At 36.9% G+C, this 26,405-nt stretch overlaps 1 protein-coding gene and 2 pseudogenes across 1 annotated transcript; 2 read left to right on the top strand and 1 right to left on the bottom strand.

Annotated features, from left to right (window-relative positions):
- The first annotated feature begins 3,057 nt into the window (after window positions 1-3,057).
- Window positions 3,058-4,952, top strand: LOC108318976 (uncharacterized). The gene has a single exon (XM_017549979.2). It carries the CDS (start codon window positions 3,112-3,114, stop codon window positions 4,549-4,551), a length of 1,440 nt encoding a protein of 479 aa, XP_017405468.2. The 5' UTR covers window positions 3,058-3,111; the 3' UTR covers window positions 4,552-4,952.
- Window positions 4,639-8,916, top strand: LOC108318991 (ribonuclease MRP protein subunit POP4-like; annotated as a pseudogene).
- Window positions 8,917-9,225: 309 nt separating this feature from the next.
- LOC128195003 (uncharacterized) lies at window positions 9,226-19,914 on the bottom strand (annotated as a pseudogene).
- Window positions 19,915-26,405: the final 6,491 nt, after the last annotated feature.

The following is a 26,405-nucleotide window of genomic DNA, read 5'->3' as shown; positions in this document are numbered from 1 at the left end:
CAAACGCTCGCTGAGGGCGGATGGAAGAGCGCCCTTTGATCCATGATGGACGAGACTCATTCTCGACCTCCGGGAGTGAAGTTGAAACTGCCGGGAGTTGAGGCCGGATGACCACATTCTAGATGCCAAATTTGCCTAAGCACCTAAAGCCGAATGGTCGAGTGGTAGAAATATAACGTACCTTGGAGGTCAAATGGCCGGAGGGCGGGCGCCAACCTTATCTGAGCCCGGTCCGAAGTTAAGGTCGAATGACCGGGAGTTTGTTGAGGCCGGACGGCAGAAAATAATAGCCGGACGGCAGAAAGCTTTATGGCCGAACGGCCGAGATGACGTTGAGGTCGAGCGGTCGAGAAGGTGTTGAGGCCGAATGGCCGAGAATATGTTGAGGCCGAACGGTCAAGAATATGTCTGAGGCCGAACGGCCGAGGCCATGATGGGGACCTAATATCCGATACTTGAGGCCGAGCGGCCAAATTTGGCTAAGTACCTGGGCCGAAAGGCTAATTGGTACAATCTAGAATACGCACCTTGGGGGCCAAATGGCCGGATGGCGTATCAAATTTAGCTAAAGTCGAGGCCGGACGGCCAATACTTGAGGTCGGACGGCCGGGAATGGGGGCCGGATGCTAATATCTCGTGGTCATCTTTGGGTCTTTGAAATCCCACGGCCCCACGGTGGGCGCCACATGTTTCGACTGGATCGGTGGGGACCCTGTAAAAACACACAAACTTACTGTCGAAGACGGACGGGCGGGCACTGCTGAATCCCACGAACCGAAGCAAGCTACACTGGCGGGCGGCACAAAGATGGACGGTCGCTGCTCCACGCTCCAAACCGGGCGGACGTCCTCCTATTCCAGACGCTCGCTCTCTACTCCAAGCCGGGCGGACGTCCTCCTACTCCAGACGCTCGCTCTGTGTTCCAAGCCGGGCGGACGTCCTCCTACTCCAGGCGCTCGCCCTCTGCTCCAAGCCGGGGGGCCGGGTACCTGCTAAAGGCACTCCGACGCTCAAGTCAGTAATATGACAGAGCGTTCTATAATGCATGCATGTGTTGCGTTCTAAGCAATCTATCTCGAAATCATACCTGAGACCTTTATTTATACTGATCGTAATGGGCTTTTACCTTTTGGGGGCCTGGAAACGGCCCAATAATGCCTTAATCTTTATTAAGGACTTTAATGTGTCATTAGCATTTAACCTGTAACCAATAAAGTGAGGGTCGGTTGGGCGGGCGTCCGGTTCATGAATGATGGGAGGCTCGTCCCTGATTCTTGGGCGGACGTGCCATCTTGGGCGGTCGTCCGGTTCTTGACTGGCTGGACGCTCGGTCCAGATTATTGGGTGGACGTGCCAGCCTTGAGCGGACGTCCACCTTGAGCGGACGTCCAATCTCGGGCGGACGTGCTACTTTAGATAGACGTCCGGTTCTTGTGTTATGCGAGTCGTCCTGGGTGGGCGCTCGACTTTGGTACTTAACAAGGGTGAACGCTCGGCCTTGTGGCGCTCGAGTGGCCTTGGTCCTGATTGCCATTTTGGGCTTGGGCGTACGTCCCATCTATGGGAGCGCGTTCGGTTTCTTGGACGTTCGTCCTGATTGCCATCTTGGAGGGCGGCATTGTTAACCGTTCGCTCGGTCTATGCTGGGAGGACCTATCAGTACAGTAAGGGATGAAGACGATGGCTGTTTGAGGCAATGGCCCACGGTCAAAAGATGGATGATGATATTGGCTGTGTGTAAGGATGAAGGTGATCAGAGAGGTGAAAAAATGAGGATAGATGGGGTTCGAAGAGGAGGATCCGGATAGTCGTGGGATAAGGGGTTAAGATGAAGATGGGCTGTTGGAGGTGATCACGGGTGAAATGGAAGTGTAGTTGGGATGGTTACGGGTGAGGGGCTGAGGAATTTCCCCTCTCTTCTGTGAGGTCTGCACCCATTAAATTGGCAGAAGGAGGTAAGTGTCGACAGCTTTCATTGGAGCTCGTCTGTCGGCAGCTTTGATTGGAGGATTGTGGGAATTGGTGGAAGAATTTGGTAGGCAGACAGATAATTGGAGGGTTGGTGAAGTGGGAAACATTAGTGGAAGTTTGTTAAATGGGAATCATTAGTGGAAGATCGTGGGAATCATTACTGGGGCCCTAAACAAGGGGAGCGACCAAGGCGAGAGGGGAGAGTGATAAGGACGAGCGGTAGATGAGGGGAGCGTCTTCAGACCTCTTTAAAACACAGCCAACCATTTTGAAACCTATAATATACTGTTAGGGCGAACGCTCAATCAAGACCGAACGTTCACTAAGAATAAACATCATGACCGAACGTTCACTAACACATAATATGACCGAACGTTTCAGATTGAATCCTAAGACTCTAATCATGATCGAACGCTAACATCTACTAACAGACATCAGGTTGACAATTATTAAAGAACGAACGGTAAACCTGCGAGGCTGAACTGTCGAACGCTTGAGTTTGAGAATTGCCGAACGTCAATGAGACGGAACGGCCGAACAGTTGAGGACGAGCGGCCGAATGTATGTGGTATCGTTCAATAAAGACCGAACGGTTGCATGTAGGTGGAAGAAGCCGAACGTCAAAAAGATATGGAGAACAGCAGCGCACGGTAGAGGACGAACGAATGAGCATAGGGAAGGAGCCGAACGTCGAAAGGATATGGAGATGAGAAGCTCATGGTAGAGGACGAACGGTCAGCGAAATTGATCACAAACGTATGGTCGCGCATCGTGAGGAGCTGAACGACGCACGGAAGAAAACGAACGGTCGTAAAGCTACAGTACAAGGCCGAACGCTTTTTTTCTTTTTTTTATTTTTCTATTATTTTTTTATTTTTTATTTTACACGATGAAAATAAAATAAATCTATTAGTTAATCCGGACGAGACATAGTCAACGACGCAATTAAAAAAAAACCAAAATTTTAAAAATCTTAATCGGAAAAGATATAGTATATAATTTAGTTAAATAATTAAGTGAATTAAGGAGGTAATTAAATTTGATCCATGAGTGAAGAATAGAATAATTGCATATTTAAAAAGATTTGGTGTGAGAGGAAAGAAAGTAGAACAAAAGAAGAAGGCGTTTAGCAGAGAAAGGATGGCAATGGAGTCAGAGCAAAGCAAAGCAGGAACAGAGATGCTCCTTCTTCCCCATTCTTCATCTCCTCTCCAACCCAACAATGCTGCAAACCCAAAGCCAAAGCCAAAGCGTTTCGTGAAAAATCAAATTCCAGATTCAATCCTCAACGACCCGCTTCTCAACGCCGCCATCTCCGTCCTCCCCTCCAACTACAACTTCGAGATTCACAAGTCCGTTTGGCGCGTGCTCTCCACGGGCGCCAAGCGCGTCGCCCTCCAGTTTCCCGAGGGCCTCCTTATGTACTCTCTTTCCCTCTCTGACATCTTCACCACCTTTGCCGCCGTCACCCATTGCTACATCCTCGGCGACGTAACCTACGGCGCCTGCTGCGTCGACGACTTCTCCGCCGCCGCCCTCGGTGCCGACCTCCTCATCCACTACGGACACAGCTGCCTCGTCCCCATCGACGCCACTACGATCCCCTGCCTCTACGTTTTCGTCGACATCAAAATCGACGTCCCCCACTTCGTCGACACCGTCAGGTTGAACCTTGAATCCCGTCCCCAAACACTCGTTGTCGCTGGGACAATTCAATTCGCCTCAGCGATTCGCGCTGCGAAGCCCCAATTGGAGGAGTTAGGGTTTAGGGTTTTGGTTCCTCAGTCGAAGCCGCTTTCCGCGGGTGAGGTTCTGGGTTGCACGGCGCCCAGGGTCTCGGCGAATTCGCTTGGTTGTGGCGTTGGTGAAAGCGTTTTGGTGTTTGTGGCGGATGGAAGGTTTCATTTGGAGGCGTTCATGATTGCAAATCCGGGGATTAGGGCATTCAGGTATGACCCTTACATGGGGATGTTGTTTCTGGAGGAATACGATCACGTGGGTATGAAGCGGTCGAGGAAAAATGCGATTTTGAAAGCGAGGGAGGCTCGGAGTTGGGGTGTGGTTTTGGGGACTCTTGGGAGACAAGGGAATCCGAGGATTTTGGAGAGGTTGGAGAAGAAGATGAAGGAGAGAGGGTTGGATTACACTGTGGTTTTGATGTCGGAGTTAAGTCCTGGGAGGGTTGCTCTGTTTGAGGATTCTGTGGACGCCTGGATTCAGATTGCGTGTCCGAGGTTGTCCATTGACTGGGGTGAGGCGTTTGTGAAACCGGTGCTTACTTCGTTTGAGGCAGAGGTTGCTCTGGGAGTGATACCTGGGTGGTGGGAGAAGAATGAAGTTCGTGAAGATGGTGTGGGTTGTTGTAAGAGGAGTGGTGCTTGCTGTGAGGGGGATGCAAAGGGAGGGGAAGATTTTGGTGGAGATTATCCAATGGATTACTATGCTCAAGATGGTGGCGAGTGGAATTCATCTTATGTGAAGAAGTCTACTCGTCCTGTCAGGAGAGTTTCAGTCTCCTCTGATGTTGGTGCTGCCATTTCGCAACAGTCTAAGGTTTTCAAAACACAGTTAGGACTGTGAGTTTGTCAAGGTTTCTGCAGTTTTTCTGACACGACAAAGCAAGCAAAACTACGGCAGCATTGACTTTGTTTGATCATATTTTCTTGGAATATCAAAGATACAGCGACAACCACAGTTTAAAACTTTGTTATAACAATTTGCTTCGAAAGGGTAGCGTCAATATGGTCTATTGTTTTCTTTTGTTTTTAGCTTTGTCTTATTTAGGATAAATTTTGTTGGATGAATGTTTGGGGAGGAGAAGAAAACATGCTGCAGTTCTTTGGTCTGGTATGAGACTGAAGAGGATAGAATATGATAAGCGCAGAGTCTTAAATTACCTGGTGGGGAAAGTTGTGATGCTTCATTTTTTGAACGTTTTGGTAGTCAGTGATAAGCGCAGAGTCTTAAATTACCTGGTGGGGAAAGTTGTGATGCTTCATTTTTTGAACGTTTTGGTAGTAAGTGATTTGTGATTGAGAATGTAGGAGTACACGGGGAGGTAAAAGTATGGTTTTTGCTTTAGGTGATTATTTTGTACATAGCAAATCATACTAACAGGGGTTAAGTTGGGGATATCAGATATCAGTCTCTAATGACATATTTTGCAACTTTTTAGGGATTTTTAGCTCTATCTGCCCTGGATTTTAAGTTTCAATTCATGTTTAGGCCTAAGAGCCTTTGCTTGCACAAGGGTGCCTGTGTTATGGGGTATAATAGACTTGAGTGATTTGAAATGGCATATTAATTTTAGCTTTCTAATTTTACCATTATAAACTCTTGAATTTGATCGATTATAATTAAGGTGAAAGTCGAAAAGGGCTAGCAGGGGTGATAAACTTTTCCCGATCTAAAGCTAATGGATACACTAACTTTCTTAGGACTTAAAAACTCACAAGGGATAAAGTTACAATCTTCAAAACTATGAACTCCCTTACCATTTTTACCATACAACTAATTTATTTTTTCTTGAAATGTCATATTACCCTTTGATATATAAGTTCTTTCTTTTATATTTTCATCCTTTTGATTTTGAGGGTTTTATGCGAAGTATATTTTAAACTTATCACTTCAATATATATGGACAAAATGATGTTACTAATTATTTGCAGAAATTGAAGATGGTCCCGTATATGCCCAACTTTCTGTGCCTGTAAATGTCAATCTGCTCCCATATAGTGAGGTAATTCCTTGCTTGGAGCTCATGTCCTGGCTGAGAATATTAAAAGAAATCTAATAAAAGCATTTGCTGATAAAATTTTTCATTATAAATCCGTAATAATTAATCTCCTCTAACGGCTTAACTCTTAAAACAAACACGGATGCATGGAATAATTCACAGATCTTAAAAGCCACCTTTTAACCAATTAACTGTGTGCTCTCAATCTAACTAAAATGTGGAAGTTTCTTTATCTTCCAGTTTGAAAGATGCAGTTTTTTCCATTAGCAATGATAAATTGGTGGAAATTTGTATTTGTCACCATTGACATATATTTTGCAGTTTTCCACCGAAAGAAGAGGTTCGATTGATGGCATATTGCATGAGCTTCTTCAGAAGGGAGATGCTGCACAAAAGTACATGCAAGGATCTGGAAACATGAAAATTGACAACTGGATCCTTCTTGATAATTTTGTACAAGGACGGGTGCTTTCTTCTGGCTCTCAAACTAGAGCTTTGCAAATCCATTCAAAACGCTCTAAGAAACACATGTCTATGAGACAGCATAAAAAGTGTGGATCATTATATCTTCCTCAAGAGTTCCAAAAGTAAGTTAAAAAGACACTTCCTGACAATATGTTGATCCTTAATGTTAGTTTTAACTGCTGCAATTGTTAATGTATATTTTTGTGAGGAATCTTTTATTTCAGCATCAGCTTTTGTTTGGGAAGTTTAGCTTTATGCTATTACAAATAATGTTTTGTACAAGTTTATTGGTCACACTTTTTCTACAATGATGTTTCTTTTGTTCCCTAATAGTTTACTCTGCTTGCAGATTCGATATTTTCAAGCCAATGCATGAAATGTGGAAAGATTACCTAATGTTGCTTCTTAAATCAACTGGGTACATCTTATGTTTAATTTTTGTTGAGTTGAAAATAATCATTTATGCTGCTTTCCTCTTGAGGCTTTTATGACTATTAACTTGTTTAATATTGCAGGAAGAATCAACTGACTCAATGTCTCCTAGGTGCAGATCTACATGGTGCTTTCATTTTAGGTTTGAGCACATTCTTTTTTACTTTCTAATGAGTTAAAAACACCTACGACAATCTTATAATAAAAAGGAAAACGTTGCATAACTAGACAATCATTGACCGGAAGTACAATTATTATCTATTTTTTTCTCTCTCAAAAGACGAAAATGTTCTAATGTGTAATTCTTTTATGTACGTTGAAAAGTGTTAAAATTGCTGTTACCTCTACTAGAATTGTCAAAGCTTATTTTTGATTCTCGTGGAAAGAGCTAATGATTTTGATTAGTAGATACAAAGCTCATCATCTTACAATCTTCTTGTGAGGTTAAGGGTGTGTGTCAATATATATATATATATATATATATATATATATATATATATATAATAATAATAATAATAATTTGTCATCTTTACTCTATGTGAATCTTCAATAATATTTTAAGCATGGAAGTGGAAATTTGTTGATGATTTGATAACAATTCGTTAAAAGGTTACACAGTAGGATCAACAGACCTTACTAAAATTGGGCTATGATATTTTGTTTGAAAGTGGAATTTAAATCTATTTCAACATTATAAAACTGACTTGTAAGATTAGATTTTTGTCTATTTATATATTATAATTTGATCATATTTTTAATTGATGTGAAATCTTTTATATGATCATTTTTTAAATTATGGCAATGAGTTCAATAGTGGAGTAACCTGCCCGGTTGGTTCAGGGTGCAAACCAAGTGTTTGCTTCTCTTGTTCAAGAAACATTCCCTGATCAGTGCTCTTCGTTGCCTTTGAAATCCCCTCTTTCCTGCATAACCCTTTTCACCGTCCATCAGAAGAAAAAAGAGTTGGGCTTCTGATGTGTCAATATGAAAAGATTAATTGTCTTAGCCTCTATCTCCTATATAATCATCTGCATGTTATCACTGACTATACCTAGTCCATCTGTTTTTGCAGTTGTGGAGTGTAAAATAACTTATTTTACAGGAATTCACGGCATCATGATTCGTGAAACTGCAGAAGCTTTTGGGATAATTACTGAAGATGATAAATTTCGAGGTAATAGAGACTGGCGTTGCATTATCAAAGTGGTTATTCCTGTAAGCTTGTATGAAGTTATACGGTTGTTTCTAGATTTTTAGACCGAACAAATTTTCCTAATTCCTAGCCGCCACTTAAAATTGTGGGCGTATCTGAGCAATTATGCCATTCATGCACAAGTTACCACTTTCACTAGGAAAATTAAATAGGTTTTGACTTACTATCACCTGTGCTCTCGTTCTGAGAATTCCTTAATCCTTATTTTAGGTTGATCAGTATCCCTTTCAATATTGTGAATTAGTTTTTACGAACTAGGAACCTTAAACATAACAAATTCTGGGATTTTTTTGGTGAAGTTGAAGTTGTTATTATTCGTTTCAAACTTGTGATGACCAAATTCTTACTATCTATTTGGTATCACGCAGTTGTTCCCAAAAAGGGTTCTGTATTTGTATTCCAAGTTGATTGCTGGAAAGTCACTCTGCATGGAGATAAACTTGGTTCAAGAAAGGTCGGATTGTGATATTGGTGATGATCCTTCTACTGTAGGTAACAACATCTTGGCCCTTTTCTATCGGTTTTTGATGAGGTACTTCATCTTTTTGAGTGAGCCTTGTTCTGTCATCTTGTGTTTTTCTTGCTATTCTGTGTATTTTATAGTGTTTTTCTTGCTATTCTGTGTATTTTATAATGTTTTTCTTACTTTAAGACAGAATATCCGTAAACCCCTGTGCATTTTGAAAGTCTTGAGCTATGGAATGCTGATTGGATTGTGGCAGTGGAGAAGTTGGAGATTGCTTAAGGGTTAGTTGCTGGAAAGACGGTGAATGACAGTGACTTTGACTTATTAGTGGACACATGCTAGTCTTTCTGTGCTGGTTTGAACTTCTCTCGTCTTAATAAGTCGTTGTAGATTTTGGTCCTGCTAGTTACAAGATTGCCGGTTTTTGTCTGCAATTGAACTCTCCATTTCTTTCTTAATTACAAAGTGGAGAGGAATTCTGAGGAGGAAGAAATATGTTTAGCCGTCACTCAACAAAAATTAATTAAATTATATTGAATTATACGAACTAGAACATTCTTTTGTGAATTTATATTGAATGGATCCAATGCTAAAAGAAACTGAAATTGTAATTTAGTCAAATATTTATTATAACATTGTAGTGTATGGCAGGCATGTTCAAATTCGTTGAGACTGTATGCTTATAACGAACCTTGTTTTCAGGCTGTCAAGTAAATGTTGCATGCAACTGTAACTATTATTAGTAATAAAAAATCACAACCTTTTCCCTGGCATTGCCCATCTTTACCAAAGATTTTTGACACAATCACTATAGCTTCATAGAATTTTAAAATGCTGTGGTTTATTGCTTAGTTCCCAATACCGTGAATAACCACAGTTCCAAAAATAGGAATAACCACATATATAACCAAAATAATAATAAAAAATGTAATTGTATGATGCACATGTGGTTATCAAACATATTCTTGGAATCTAGTCTAAAGCACCACATTTGAATTTTTATGAGTTATTCCACCGAGAAATCCCATATCCCCAAATAAAATAAAATGAGAAAATAAAAATTATTTCTATCCCATCCACTTTAAACACACTCGACCCATAAAGAATTATTTACATTTTTCAAAGAAAGAATAATTTAAATTCTTACTTCAACTACATCTCCATCTTTGAGTTTTGTGTTGGGCAGTACTAACTGTCCATTAATCAAAACCAGCTTTCCTTCCAAACCAACTCTTTGAGCAGCATCAGTAGCAGTGCTTCCAGCTTTTAACCTCAAAATTTCACCATGAGGCCAACAAATAATTACCACTTCCCCAAGAGAACCGTGAAGATCATAAAACTTTGAGTCGTATTTTGTTTGCTTGACACTTACTTCAGAGCGCAATTGCTCTTCCCAGGAAAGCATTGTTCTCAAAAGCTTCACCTAAAGGATGAATTACATACACAATCACCGAAACATTCATCTACATTCACAAATCTACTGGAATGAATAACAGGGTGAAAATAAAATATCAACTTTTCAAGAAAATAATTGCATTTATATAATTTGATTGGCAATGAAAACAAAGGAAAGCAAACAAGAGAAATCTCCATTTGCACAATCTGTGTAAGAGAGGTAAGATGGTTGCCAAATACCTTGTTATTGATGCCGGCTTCAGCAGAAGCTGATGCAACCAAGTCAAATTTTGAGTGAGATGTTATCCAGTTAACTTGTCTGCCCTCAAACACGGCCGCCACAACAGCCCAATATTCAGATTCTTCAGTAAAATTGATAACTTGGATGAAAGTTGGGAGTAGTCTCCCAAATTGGTCTTGCTGCGAATGATGCAAATAATAATATAAAATTCTTCAGTACAGCAGTCTGCGTTTGCAAACCCACTGTAGTTCTAAGAAAATCAGTAATGAAAGAAATCAACATTACATAAATATATTGTTTTTTCTACATCTTCAATATAAAAAAGTTTTACATTCTCATGTAATCATGTGCAACAACTTCACTAAATCAGTTTACTCACAATGCAAAGTAAATTCTAGATTATGATCAAAATTTTGAAAACAATTATTTTATCCATCACGTGGCATTCGAAACATCAGAGACTAAATATCATATTTATCTTTAACACTAGAAATACGATAAAGAATGACATAAATGATGAAAAATTAAAAAATGTGACCGATTAATATGGATACAGAGAAATAACAAGATATCATCATAACGGTAACTATTATTTATGTTCCGGAATATAATGCTAGTTGTATAATTCATTTGATTTTAATATTTTTCTGCACTACCTGAGGACATAATGTTTCCGAAAAGTATCCGTTTCTTATGTTTTATCGAGCATTTAGTCAACACAGGAGAATGAGCTCTAACACAAATTTGCTGGATTACTGAGCACCTTCAAATATTGACTCCGCAAAAGGCTGCCCAAAATGACTATAGTTTCTCTATAGTAATTTCGACACCACAGATATATTTACAGCTCATGTTGGAGATTATGGACTATAACACGGCCAGTACGCAAATAATGGGTTTTCATATCCAAAACAATTTTGGTGTATATCATTCACTGTGTCAATTGCTGATAAACCAAAATATGATAAACTGTAGTGTTCATTGATACTCTTAGAAAAACATACCTTATGATACATTCCATCTTGACATAGTATGTACTTCTCTAGACAAGTACACCAATCCCCATGTCCTGGTTCAAACCACCATTCATCAGATACCTGGATAGTAAGCAAGTTGACCCAGGTAATTTAAAACTAAAAATACTATAAAAACGACAAAATTACACAACAGCAGGATCTGGTCATGGAGGGAGCAATACAGCATGTAGTAAGCCAGTCAATAAGCATGTAATAAGCTCACAGCAACAAGTAATTCTCTTTCATCATTTTCTACACTGAAGAGATAATGAACACGGGTGACTAACAATATGGATAGCTTTTTATAATTTAACATCCGTTTGAAATGAAAGTTATGCACCTGATGATAACAGCAGCAAGTAAGTGACTTCCTTCTACTCTGAGGACTGGATGTCCAGCCTTGAATGACTTATATTTGCTTAATAAAATATCTGCAGAATTTCCTCCCTCTAAATCTTTGGAGAAATAGGAGGATGCTTCTTTTTCAGGTTCATCCATTTTGTCTATTCACAAAAATGGATTTCCAGTTTCCTTGTAAAGCCAATGTGCGGCAAGTCCATGTTCAGCACACTCATGCATCCTCTATCATGCAACATGATAAATTAAAATATGAAGAACTAAAATACAAACAAGTAACTCTATAGCATATGCGAAATAGTTTAGCACCTGTGTTCTTATTTGTACTTCTAAAGGTGAGCTGTCAGGACCTTGAACTGCAGTGTGCAAGGACTGCAATATTAACAGGTTAATACAATCATGAGCACAATTCTCAGTATTAAAAGAAAAACATCATTCAGTTTAGTTTATGAAAAATTAACATGAAAGCCTAACCTGATAGCCACTAGGCTTTGGATTAATAATGTAGTCATCAAATTCACCATCTATTGGAGTCCAAAGCCTGTATAATAAAAGATAAAATATACACATCAGTTAGAGCCCTTTTCAAGGGACAATGGGGTTGATGGATTAAAAAAGATCCATAAGATTTATACTTCTAGCCATTTACTCTTAAGAACAAAGACAATAAGCACACAAGTTCATACCCACCTCACAGATAGTCCAAAATAACTGAAAAGGAAAAAATGATGGAAATGTAGAAGAGATTAATTTAGTTGATGTGTTTTTCATGGTTTTATCTCTAGGAGAATATTTATCCTCCTCTGCTTCTTTGCTCCATTATTACTTCTATTATGGATTTCTTTCCTAGTTAAGCAAAAAATATACATATAAAAAGCCTACCAACATGTTGCATGTAAAGAAGGTCAAAATAACTTTATGTCTATCTTTATACAGTGATTGCATTTAACGACTTATGTATAGGTTGTTAATTAAAATAGTATGATATTCGATCATTTTCTTACCTGTGTACAATGTCAAGAAGACTATAGCAACATTGAACTGCAGAACCATGTAAAGTCCCATTCTTGTCTCCCACAACTACTCTTAATGCACGTGCATCATATACCTTATCAATACTTGTATCCTTTCGTTTCATCTACACAAGACACAGTACAATCATGACTTTTACCATTCAATTAGCTATTACCAAGTGATCTCAACAAAATTTAAGATCACTAGTGCAATCATTCCACACTAGGAAAGAAAAACATTCAACGCTTGTGGCATACTATAAAAGGAATGACGACGAATGTATTAGCATTAAAATAAAATGAATATTGAAACTCTGCATTAGAAACCTCAGCAAATTCATTTCCATACACTTGTATGGCTTCCATTTATTTCATTGTCTATTCATACTTGAGAGAATATTTGAAAAGATGGTCCAAGGAATAAAATTGTTCTTGATACTAGAGATCTTCCCAAACCCATGGGAACCTCATATAACCAACCTACCTCCGACAACCCAAACTTGGGAATCTGGATTTCTAACTTATCCTTATAACAAAAATACTTCTGCACTTACCCTTTTATCCAAGATGTTACTTTATTTGAACAAGGTACACCACTATGTGAGGGGATTTCAATCATCAAATGCTATTCATTCTTATGCACAAGCAAAACTCCTTGTTCGCTTAGGTATAAAGTGTATTTGCTAGCACCCCGTATAATCATCATTGGTGTAGAAAGCAAATGTAAGTGTGGCTCTTGGTATGTTTAGTATAGAAAATGAGATGATTTTGTAAACTATATTCCCTTCTGTTTGGTTGGGTAGAGGTACAAGGAAAGATAAAAATATGAAATAAAAAAAGACATAAATGTCCCTAATAAAAAACTCAAATAGAAAAAATTATAAGTATTTTGGTCTTCTTGTTTGATGACCAACTTTCAATTCTCCATTCTTCCCACATTTGGATGAATCAGGAATTAATATGGACCACCACAGTTTTTTTTTTCCTTCACCGTTAATTAAGCTTCAAATAAAGGAAGAAATAAAGGAAGACTGTATAGAGGGGAATGAGATAGAGTGGTGTATAAGCGATTACATCCTAATAATGAGATAACATACTATAAGGATAACATCCTGACAAACACGGTGAGGAAAATGATTATGAATAAATGTTCAAATAGTTTCTATAAGATGTTTGTTTTTGGGTCGGCTGTTCTATTTTGTTGAGGGGTGTGAGAATAAGAAATTTGATGTCATGAACTATTGGAATTGGTGAGACAAATTCTCACCCTACGAAAAACATGTACAAATATACCAAATTGTGTTTTTGATTTCATTAAAACAGTTTTGAAATAACACTTTTGATTGATTCTGCATTAACTAAATAAGTACATCAAGAATAATCATTAATAAAGATAACAAAATATTTAAAACTGGAAGGATTCCAAATATCAAAGTGAACTAAAGAAAAAGGAGATGAAACATTTTTATTAAGATTATCAAGAAAAGACTGTAAATGTGTTTTTCTAACTGAAATGATTCACAACTCAGACTAGACAAAATTTCCTCTAATAATAAAGATATGGTATGCTAATAAATAAAAATGTTCTTAATAATACATACATAATCTATATATTCTTGGTTATATAAAACATGCTCCTTGTTTCTACAATTATAACGCTAACCATACATATGATGCCTCAATTCTATACAATTGCACACTGGGTATAGCAAAATTACATATGGACTTGTATTTTTATTTCAAAGGTAAAACATGAATTTGTCAATACCTTGCTGTATAAACTATACAGGCTTTTTAACCGGCTGCATAAGGTGATTTCCATTCCCGGAACATAACTGCAAATACAGACAGAATCCTTTAAGGACTATAAAATCATTTATACCATGAAACAGTAGTCACCAATAGATAGTGCTTCATAAAACACAAAAATATGGTTCACCATTCTTTTGCCATGTACGATATTAAAATGTAAAAGTGGTAAATGACAATGGTAAACAAGAACATACGAAGCTGATATAATCATTTCTCGCTCAAGTGCTTCCTCACAAATTACCAATGATGCCAAAGCTAACCCAGCATCTTGTACAACCTTTGGTTTTGTGCATGTCCCAAGATTACTCCCAATACTGTTGAGATAGTTAGCCCTTTTTCTCCTATCCAACAATATATCAAATGGTACTACAGCTTCCAAAAGATCCTGAAAAGTAAAATTAAAAACAAAGCGATGCAATTAGAATAAAAATAAAGCGATGCAATTCACTTCATATAGCCACCTTACAGTTATCTTCAGGAATTTTATGTAACTATAGTATACTTTGAATAAAATATATTTGATAATAAGGACCAAAAGAAAGCTTTACAGGCTTCTTCTAACTTGAAATATACTTTTTTTATTGAGCTACATACGGGGTGTTAAGAACAACTGAAGGTAACAATACTTCATAGTTCACGTGCTTTTCAGCCTCACTTCCTCTCCTCGTTCATTTTTCTCTATAATAATAGTAGAAAACAATTGGAACTTGTAAAATAACAGAAATATATATAAGCAAACAGTATAGTCATTGAATTATTTTTACTCTTTCATATTTCATGGCCAAGGCAAAACTACCATTTTTGTGTAGATTGTTACAGTGGCAATAAGCACCGGCACAACCAGAAAGCAACCACAAAGGAAAGCATACAACAAAATTTAGTCAAATCTCATGATCATACATACAATACAAACAAGTAGAATGAAGGAATCAATCCTTGCAATTAAAAACTATTACCTTCATACTCACATCCCCATTGAATGTCAAGGATCCGTTGTAGAAAGAAGTTGAATTGTTCTCATTCAAATGTATCAAATTGCCTTTTACAGAGAATCTTCTCAGGTTTCCTGTTCTGCTAGTAGGACTCCACATGGAAGCCAGATCAGCTCGCATCTTTTGAAATATTTGAGGCTGGTATCGAGGAACAAATACAAACATAGGCATGCCAATGTCAATAAATTATAATAGGGAGCTAGTCTTGATAATGCTAATATTTTGTTGTTTACCTTAAAACTTGAGTTTGGGTTCAATTTAATCATATAAAACTGGTTTATAAGGTAAAAGCTGTTCCTCACTCATGTGTGTGTCTACAACATTACATTAATATAATTGAGCACTCTCAAAGCAAAAGAAACGTATTTACTAATAGAAGACCTGTAGAACAGCAAAGCATAAATCTTCCAGTTCAGCTTTCAAGGCCCACAGTCCCAATCTTGAAGCAAGTGAACACCAAATGATTAAGGTCTCCTCAGCAACAGCTTGAGCTTTTTGCAATGGTAGAGCATGACTGAAAAGAGAGATAGTGTCACACAATAAAAATGACCTATGAAACATAACTTATAATCCTTTTAGCAAAAAAAGTCAAAAGGCCCCATGTGGCTTAAGTTTGCTGGTTGAAGACAACTACTATCAGGGAAGTAAAAACTCACTACTAAAAAGCATGAAGAATTGAGAAGGCTATAGTACTAAAATAAATTTTATTTCATCTTCAAATAATAATAGATCTGAAATAAAGGGCCAGAAAAGGGAAAATAAAAAAGACCAACAATAATTGAGTATAAAAGAAAAGAAGTTAAGATGCCCAGAGTAAGTACATTGTTCTCATGTTGTGAAGGCGATCTGCAAGCTTGATGAGCACAACACGTGGATCATCAACCATTCCCAAAAGCATTACTCGTAAATTACTTGCCTAACAGATTTTGAATGTAACATATCAGAAAAGTATGCTGCTAATTCCACCACCCACTACCACGTTTTACAAATTTCAGAATGCATATAGTTTCAGTATTGTCTAGACCAACTACCAAATGCATTACATTGATAGATACAAAAGATTGTTTTATTGGCCTGTATTTTGGAAGCTTAGTTTTGTAAAGTGAAACGGATTATGCACAAAATTGGCCAACCTCAAGCTTGTATAGGAATAAGTATTAAATATATATTACAAAGAAAGATGATGATATGATACATTTTTCTCTTCACAATTAATCCTTGTATTGTTTAAAAACCATCTCAGGCATCCATTGTTTTCAGCATATTTTGATATTGATGATTAACATGATACCAAAGTAAACTTGAAAGTCTCAGGGGCTAATTGATGCACACGTCAAAGGCAGATTATGTACCTCTCCTTGGCCAAGCACACCCTGGTTTACACTTACCCTCCTATGTCTGCGTAATAGCTGCAAAAGATAATGCAGTTATTCCTTATGGTAATAAAGGAAAACAGAAACAGTCTCCAGATTTGTTAGGAGAATTGAGCTTCTAATCCACAAATACAATGAAATAGAAGAATATGCCACTAAACTCTTTCGGTATTAGACCATACATCTGCATTAGTTATGAGATAGGTGTTAGAGATTAAGATTTCTAAAAACTTGAGATATTAGGTGCATTGAAAATGGTTTACAGTTTCATAGTAACTTGCAATGAAATTTGTTTCTATTACGAAAAATGGAGCAGCTGATAGAGACATTAATACCATGTCCAAGACCAATACAAGCCAAAAGCTTTAGAATCAGTTTGTCAGATGAACGCATAAGAAGACTTCTATATCTATATTTCAATCAAGTTGTGTAAATTGAATTCTAAAATCTAGCAAGATAACTATTATGTGCCTTCCACCTTCTTCAAGATACAAAACAATTAAAAAAGACATTCTTTATGGTACCTGATTAATATAGCTTAACCTTGAAACACTAGCTACCAACTTGACCACATCATCCCCAAACTCTGCCTGAATGTCCTGAAGACTTTGGCTAGTGTCGTCAACCACATCATGTAAAATCCCAGCCACGACAGTGTCAACAGCCTGAAATAGAGTATTACTATCTCAAACAAAGGAACAATTGAATAGAAACATGTTTTCAACCTGCACTGCATTAAGCTGAAAAAATGCAAACGATAACAGTAACATAAATGTTAATGCAGTTCAAAAGTAGTAAAGATTCAGTTTAGCTGTCTCAGTGATATCATAGGCTAAATCTGATAAAAAGAAAATCAATATTTTCAAATAGCTTTTCAAACAATCAAGAAATTGAGATGTGCAGCCCCAGAAAAAATTATATCATTCATTATCCATAGTTTAAATATCAATACTAAAAATTATGGATAAATAAGATAAATGATATTGATATGTATCATTGTAATTAATAATACTTCGTCAACTTTAGTGTTCCACTAATATGTTTCTTTAGAATTGTTGTAACATCATAAAAGAAGACCATCCACAGCATGTTCATTGAAATTTATGGTGTATTAAAAAACATATATGTTCTAATTAATGAGAATGTCATTATATGCTTGGTTAAATGATGATGGCATCATGATCAAATTTATCAAATTACAGTTGGATGTGCCAATTTAGTTGTTCCATAATGGTATGGGTTCTCCGTATACGTTGATGATGAAGGGGCATTGAGGAGGAAAGGAAGTCAGCCAATCCATTCTTTGTTTTCCAGAAAGTAAAATAAATACCATAACAAATCTAGTCACTAGTACTAGCTGTTCATTGGAGTTCATACTCGTTTACCACTTGATGGAACCAATGCAGCCAAAATTCTTCCTGTGTGGATACAATGTGTTAAATAAGGGTCTCCAGTCTTCCGCATTTGTCCATGGTGTGCTTTTCTTGCAAATGCTATAGCCTTCTGTACCTGCCTTCACACATAAGGTGTTTTAATGATGTAACGAGATAACATATAAGTCAATACAACCCCAATGCAGATAGTAAACCTTTGCATCGTTAAATATTGGGAAACCAGTAACATCTACTCCATCCAGCGTCACTGTACCTGCATGTACAAATTTAGGTAATAAGAAACCTTATGAATAGACCCCAACCCTATCATGTGGTGACAGAAGCGGCAACAGAAACTTTATGTGGCATGCAAAGAGGTATGAATTGCATATTTCAGCACTATTTAGTGACATGCCTTGATGCTCCCCCTCAAGCATTTCAGTTATGATATGACACTTAAAAACATATATAGGATATGATAAATGTGGACTACATATGTACAAGTATAATAAAAAATCTAAAAACATAATAAATATATAATTGTAATTTCAAATTAAAAATATGATTCCCATACATTAGTAATGTAGAGATGCCATGTTGAGTAGGAATAAGGCAAGATTATAATATATAAACATGTCAATCTTTCTTACAAGATTTTATGAAATTGAGTTAGACATAAACTTACTTACTAAAATAGTATCAAAGTCATTTCAGATTCTATAGCAGTCAAGATTTTTGAGACAATTATGCTACCGTTGTTAGACTCTTATTGTAATAGAGTATTGTAATGTAGATTTTACATTGATTAAAAATAAAATTATATTATAATATATAAGTGACGTACAACTCGATTTTATGAAATTGAATTGTGTTTAAATTCACTTACTAAAAACTAATAACATTATAATTGTGACTCTTTGCCCTCAGAAATCACTTCATAATTTCTAAAGAACTATTGATCTTATTCCTTTCTTAAACTTCAACAATGAAGGGGATTAGTTTCTGTTTTTGGTTCATCCGAGAACAGTGCTTCTATATTTCTATCATATACATGTTTCTGTGTCTCGAATGTAATCTACAATACTATATTTTCATAACCTGTTTAAAGATTTGGATATGTTTGAAGTACAGTGAGAATTGAATACACGAAGCAAATATAAGTATAGTGATTAACGACTGGACATAGAATGTTTTGATTCGAACCAGGATAAAAATTATTTGTGTGATTTTTCTCTTCCCTACACTCTCTAAAATTTTAGCACATCAACTATTCGTTAAAAGTTTTACAAGAAAATTAAAGGAACCATTTTGGGTACCGAACACGCTTTTCCGCTCTTAACAATTGAATATGTTTTAACTCCGTTGTGCAAAATCGGTACCGGTTGTTCCAACACGGTCTAGACACAACCTCTTCCTCAGCACTTTCATTAAATGCTTTTTTAAATCTACGGTAAGGGTGATTACGAGGAAGGAATTTTCTTGTATATACCGTCATTTGACTATGCTTCAGTTGAAGGTAACTAGTGTTTTCTTCAAAAATGGGACATGAAAAATGACCTTTAACACTATAACCCATCAAGTTTCCATATGCTAGGAAATCATTTATAGTGCAAAACACATTGCACGCAAACGAAAAGTTTCTTGAACATCTGAATCGAACACTTCGACCCCTTCTTCCCAGAACATTTTCAAATCATCAAATGAAGGTTTCAAGTAAACATCAATGTCATTTCCAAGTTGTCTAGGACCCGATATCATCATGGACAACATCACATATTTTGTTTTCATGCACAACAAAGAAAGATTGTATATCATCAACATAATTGGCCATGTGTTTGCTACATAAGTTTCCATAAGGATTCATATTATCAGTTACAAGGGCAAGTCTTAAGTTTCTTGGATCTGCACCAAAATCTGGAAATGTTTCATGATCTTTTCTATTGTGGTGAATCAACTGGGTGTCAAAGAAGATGATGGCACTTTCTTCCGGCAACGTGCCATTTAAGGTTCTTTGCATCTTCTTTAACAGAAAAATAGGTACTATAGGCAAATACCACATCACCGTACCAGGTGCATCATCATTACTTTCATCACCAGTGTTTCTGTCAACTTTCTTTTTAAACTGTGATATATCTCATGTTGGACAATACTTTAGTGAAGCAAACTCTTTTATGTACAAAACAAAATCATTAGGACAAGCATGTATCTTTTGATATTTGAGACCCATTAGACATAAAATTTTATTTGCCTTGTAATTACGAATAGCTAGAGTATTATTTTCTGGAAGCATCTCCTTCAACAACTCTAACAACTCAGTGAAACTTTTGTTGGTCCATCCATTCCTTGCTTTTAAACTAAACAACTTCAAAGTTGCAGAGAGATGTGTAAAGTTCGAGCATCTCGGGTACAACAGTTGCTCTAAATCATTTATAAGCGAATCATACAAATTAGCTCTTCCAAAATTATCTTCACCAACATCACGTATCATGTCCTCTAAATGATCACTCAGTCATTCTTCCACATAATTCGTTCCTCGTGACGTGGTAGGCTGGTCCAGTACTTCTCCATGCCAAGTCCAAACGGTATAAGTTCTCATTATGCCGAACATGAATAAATGGTCACACATATTGCCTAAGTCTTGTAGTATTTGATTAAGACAACAAACACAAGGACAAAAATACGTCCCACTCACAAACTTTGCATTTTTTCAACATATTGCAAGAACTCTGAAACACCCTTTTCATATTCTTCACTAATGCGACGTTCACTCATCTAGTTTCGATCCATACTATGTTTGTAACACACTTCACCAGTCTCAAATTTTGAACTCTCACAAGGTTAGGCCCTATCCATTCAAAAAAAAAATATTTTTCATAATTTGGTAAGACACATGCAAAAAAGTCTAACACAATAAATTTGATAAGATTTCGACAACATTTCGCGTTGGTCTTCGAAATACACAAAATGAGAGTGGTCAGGGATGACCACAATCAAATATGCATCCATAGAACAGCACAAATAATATCAACCAAAATTTTATCAATCTTATCCGTAAACTCCAACGTACATGTTATAGCAAATTATGAAAAATAATTTTTCAAAAATGTTCAATCGGACAATTCAAAATTTAACACAAACGATTAAAAGATTAATCGTTTGTGTTAAATTTCAAGCGGAAACTAAGTTTCACTCAATGATTTCATACTTGTAATATAACATGCCAATCATAATAACATAAGAAACTTTATCACATGTTCTAACTAACAACACAATCACATGCATACCCAAAAGCCAACAACATGCTTATCCAAAAGCCAATAACATGCAAATCCAAAAGGGAATAACATGCACACCCAAAAGCCAATAACATGCATATATCCAAAAGCCAATAACATGCAAATCTAAAAGCCAATAAGATGCATATCCAAAAGCCAATAAGATGCAATTCCAAAATCCAATAACATGCATAGACAAAAAGTTTTAAACAAGAATGCAAACCTTCTTAACAGATTAAAAACATAGTGGAGGGAAATGGAGGAGTGCAAAATGCAAGAAATCGCCGCCCAAAGAACGCCACCCAAGAACACAAGCAAAACTGCACCAAAACCCAACGAAAACACATTTTAATCGATTCAAATGAAGGATAATTCATCAAATAGTAATGTAATCGGAGTAAAATTAATTTTAAACGGTGCAAAAGTGAGAAAACAAACCTTAAAATCGTAGCCCGTGGAGAGAAAACGCAAGGAAGATGATGAACAGTGAGTGCGCCTAACTATTGCCTTGCTCGCAGATTTGGTAATAGCAGACCATTAGACGTCGGTACCTCCCTAGCCGGCATCTAAAATGGCTTTACACGTTTCATCCCCTGACTATCCGATGTTTAAAGGATTTAAAACTTAATTTTGGCGCACAATTTGGATGTCTGGGATGGAAGTGGCCGACATCTAAACCCAATTTAGACGTTGGTGCTGAGTAGCATACGCCTATAGGCACTGCAAAAGTCACTTTTCGTAGGCCATTTCACGTTTGGGGAGGGGAGCCCGACGTTTAAACAGTCTATAGACGTTGGAGAGGCGGGATCGAACATTTAAATGTTGTCAAAAAGTAACTTTGTGGATTTTGGACCGATCAATATGGCATCTGATATGGGTGGTCGATGTCTAAATAGGCTATAGACGTCAACTCCCCAATACCCCGATGTCTATAAGGAATAAAAAATATATTTTTTTCTTTTTCGTATAGTTTTTGCGTCCAATTTGGGGGGAGTCGACGTCTAAATATTTGTTTTATTTACATAAATGCCACCGGTCATTTTTTACATTGGATATTTGGGGGTCAGACGTCTAAAGGGTGATGTTAAAGGTCTTTTCTACGCTAGTCACTTCCTTAAACTTTGTTGATGTGAATTCACCTCTCCTATCAGATCTTAATGCTTAATTTTTCTTGCCAATTTCCTTTTCCACCATCAATATGAACATCTTAAATGCCCCTAGTGCTTTCGACTTCTCCTGTAAAAACTACACCCAGTCTTTTCTAGAGAAATCATCTATAAATGAGATGAAATAAATTTTACCACTGAATGAGCTAGGAGTAGTAGGTCTAGATAGGTCGATGTGCACTAGTTCAAGTTACTCTTTTTCCTTGTACATGGTCGAATTTGGAAACTTTGTTCTTGACTTTTTTCTGAGCACGCATTCTTCACAAAATTTCTTCTCAAATTCTATACTAGGTAATCCGAGTACTAGTTCTCTCCTTAAGAGCTCAGCCAAGCTTCTAAAGTTAAGGTGTCCAAATAAGAAGTGTCATATCATTGCTTCATCTTTAATGTCCATTAACCAAACTAACGTCGAACTGCTTTTAATGTGTGTTTAATCTACGTTCATTGTTTTGTTAATTTCAGTAACAACTGTCCACATAACCCCCCCCCCCCATTACTTGTTTGACTTATTGCTTGAACCACGTTTGGTCCTTGAGAGACGACCTAGGGGTCATTCTCCTAGTATACAACACTTTGATTGCACATAAATTTCATTCGGGTACAACCTCGATCAGTAACTCTTCAATCTAAGCATTCTTTAAATCTTCAACACTTCTCCATGAGTCATCATAATCAAAACTACTCTAAGATTTCCATATTCTTTTGTCAACACTTCATAGCTAAAAAAGATCTCTTAGTTATAGTAATTGAAATAAGTAGAGTTAATGTCAATCGAATTAAACAGTCAATCATGGAATAAGCCCAATACTTTCTTGTTTTTACCAATTCTTGACATGGTTAAGAAATTGTTGATAAATTTTGCATTTCCAAATAAAATGGAACATCAAGTTCATTATGTTGAGCTTGTATTCTAAGATGCAACTTTTCCAGTTGTGTAAAATCATTAGAATAAAACTTTAATGTTGATTCACAAATTTTCTGCATATTAAATGGTTTGTAAAGCCCTTTTAGATCTAAAGTTTTACGCAAAGTAAGTAACTCCACCATATTATCACAATATACTTTTAAGCTCCTGCAACAAAGTATCAATTGTATCAATGAACAAATTAATACGATAATAATTTTCAACTGTAATGTTTTCAATATTTTTTCAAGCTTGACCTCTTCTTGGAAAATACAAGGTAGTTAGCTTAGGAATATTAATTTTATGCTTCTCACAAAATGATATGACTTTCTTGAAAAAACTATTACCAATGAGGAGCATTGGTGTTTTTGAAGTTAATAATTTTGATGATGCTACAAAGTGAAGAATATGAAGACTTTTTCCGCATCAAGTTTAAAAGCATATTTGCATAATGATCAGTGAAGAAAAAGAACAAGAGTGCAAATGCAGACCCAACGACATACAAGCAAATGAAGACCGAACGGTCACTATCAGTCAACGACCGAACGCAGATGCAAGCCGAACGGCTAAAATCAGAGTAAGGCCAAACACAGCTTAAGGTAGAACACTGTTTATGGCCGAACACACCTAACAGACCGAACGACATATAATAGTTGAAGGCTGGGCGGTGTATAGAAGTTCAAGGCCGAACACGGGCATAACATAGTTTAGGATCGAACGGAGTTGAACATTGGCGAAACTCAGTTGAATATCGAACAATCACTAACATTGGCCGAACATAAGTTGAGGACCGAACGGTGTTGAACACAGTTGAAGGATGAACACTACTAAAAGGCTGAATGGCGCATAGCAGTTGAAGACCGAACAATGTCTAACACAAGCCGAACAAAATTATGTCCAACTAACACTGTAGAAGAAAATGTTAAGAGTTGGAAAGTTTACAAGTATTGAGCCGAGCGGTGGAAAGCATAACCGAGACCGAGTAGTTAGCACCGAATGCTGGAAAGTTGTGAGGAACCTACCCGAACGGCAAAAGGTGATAAGGGGTTGAATCGAACAATACGAGGATGTGTCGAATTAAACCAAGCGGTAGAAGGTGAAGAACTAGAGTCGAACGATCGAAGAGTTAATATCCTAATTGTTCCAAGTCTCGCATATAATCGATTATCACTTACAATAATCGATTATCACTGGCAGTTGTAATGCGTCTTTTCAGTTTCGGACCATTAGGCTATATATACCCTTGCCAAACACTTTAGAAACATCTAAGTCATTTGAGAATACAATGTGATATGAGGAAGTTCTCAAGTGTTAGTTCATTGCTCTTGTCAAGTCTTGTGAATAGGAGAAGCTCGCGCTTTGTGTATCAAAGGTCGGGACGATTCTCTTCAAGTTGGCAGAGTTGTTTTCTTCCGGTTCGTTGGTCGAAGGAAGATATTTGTTGCACTGTTTTGGTTCATCTGTCGAAGGAAAGTGTTCGCTACTTGCTTCCGATTGGTTTGTCAAAGGAAGTTTCCTTCCGGTTCGTTCGTAGAAGGAAGGTTTTATCATTCTTATTTCATTCACTATATTGTAATCTGTAAAACTGCTTTTAGTGAAAATGTTAATCACTATTCATAGTTATTAACGACTTGGCATATAATCTTTTGATTCGAACCGGGAGAAAAATCATTTGTGTGATTTTTCTACTCCCTACACTCTTTATATTTTCTGCTCATGAACTGTTCGATAAAAAGCTTATAAGAAAATTAACGAAACCATTTTTAATTTGACCGAACACGATTTCCGTAATTGTTTATTTCGCTGCGCGACTCAAAGATACCGGTTGTTCTAACCAACAATTGGTATCAAAGCTTGCTTTGATATTCTTTCAGTTTTTTTTTAAAATGGCCGGTCATCAAAATCAAGTATATGCCGAGGGTGCTTCCATCAACAGACCACCACTTTTTACTGGTGATAACTATGCCTTCTGGAAAATCAGAATGGAAATTTTTATGGGGTTTGTTGATAGAGGCATCTGGGAAGCTGTACTAAATGGTCCTTATATTCCAAAAAGTATTGTTGATGGTGTAGAAGTAGAAAAACCATATTTTAACTGGAATGCTGAGGAAAATAGAAGAGCCCAATTTGATATTAAGGCTCGCAATATGATTTCATCTACTGTTGTATTTGATGAGTTCTATAGAATTTCAGTTTGTAAGACAACACAGGAGATGTAGGAAGTCCTTAGAGTCACACGTGAGGGTACTGATGACGTGAAATGCGCAAGGAAGAACACGCTCATCCAGGAGTACGAGATGTTCAGAATGCAACCTGGAGAAACTATTCATGATGTCTAAAAGCGCTTCATTCATAATGTGAATCACTTAACCGGGTTGGGTAAGACATTTGATACTCATGAATTAAATGTACAAATTCTGAAATCATTGGACATGTCTTGGCAACCAAAGGTGACTGCCATCTCGGAGTCCCAAAACCTCTCCTAAATGTCAATGGCGGTTCTCTTTGGAAAGCTTCGTGAGCATGAGCTTGAGCTAAACAGATTGACTGTAGAAGATAATCAAGGCAAGAGGAAGACCTTAGCCTTCAAATCTGAAATTTTAAAAGGAAAGTGTTTAAGAAGAACTGAGGATGATGACTCTGATGATGAGGAAAACGTGAGCCTCATGATAAAGAAATTTTCCAAATTCATGAGAGCAAATGGAAATGATAAACATCGTGGAGAAAGAGAGGAAACTCAAGAATCTCCATCAAGCATCAAGTGGTATGGATGTGGAGAAAGAGGACATGTAAAAACTAACTGGCCTAAAAACAAAAGAAGTGAAGAAAATAATGAAAAGAAATTTCCTAAGAAGAAGAAGGCTTACATAGCTTGGGAAGAAAATGCTTCTAGTTCTTCAACCTCAAGTGAATCAGATGAGGAAGCAAACTTATGTTTAATGGCAGACTTTGTTGATATATGAAGTCAAGTAAGTGATTCTAGTTTTGAGTCAAGTGATGAATTTGATTTACAAAAAGCTTTTCTTGAATTGTTAAATGAATTTGAAAAATTGGATGCTGATCATAAAAATTTGAAAAATGAGTTTAAGGAATTGAAAATTAAATATGAAAATGCATTAGATGAAGAAGTCATACTAAGAAATAAAGTTAGTATCTTGAAACTAAATTGTCTGAATCTAATGTAAATGAACAACCTGTTGAATGT

This window comes from Vigna angularis, chromosome 1, assembly GCF_016808095.1.
Source record: "Vigna angularis cultivar LongXiaoDou No.4 chromosome 1, ASM1680809v1, whole genome shotgun sequence".
NCBI lineage: Eukaryota > Viridiplantae > Streptophyta > Magnoliopsida > Fabales > Fabaceae > Vigna > Vigna angularis.
This window is presented reverse-complemented; position numbering and strand designations above follow the sequence as displayed.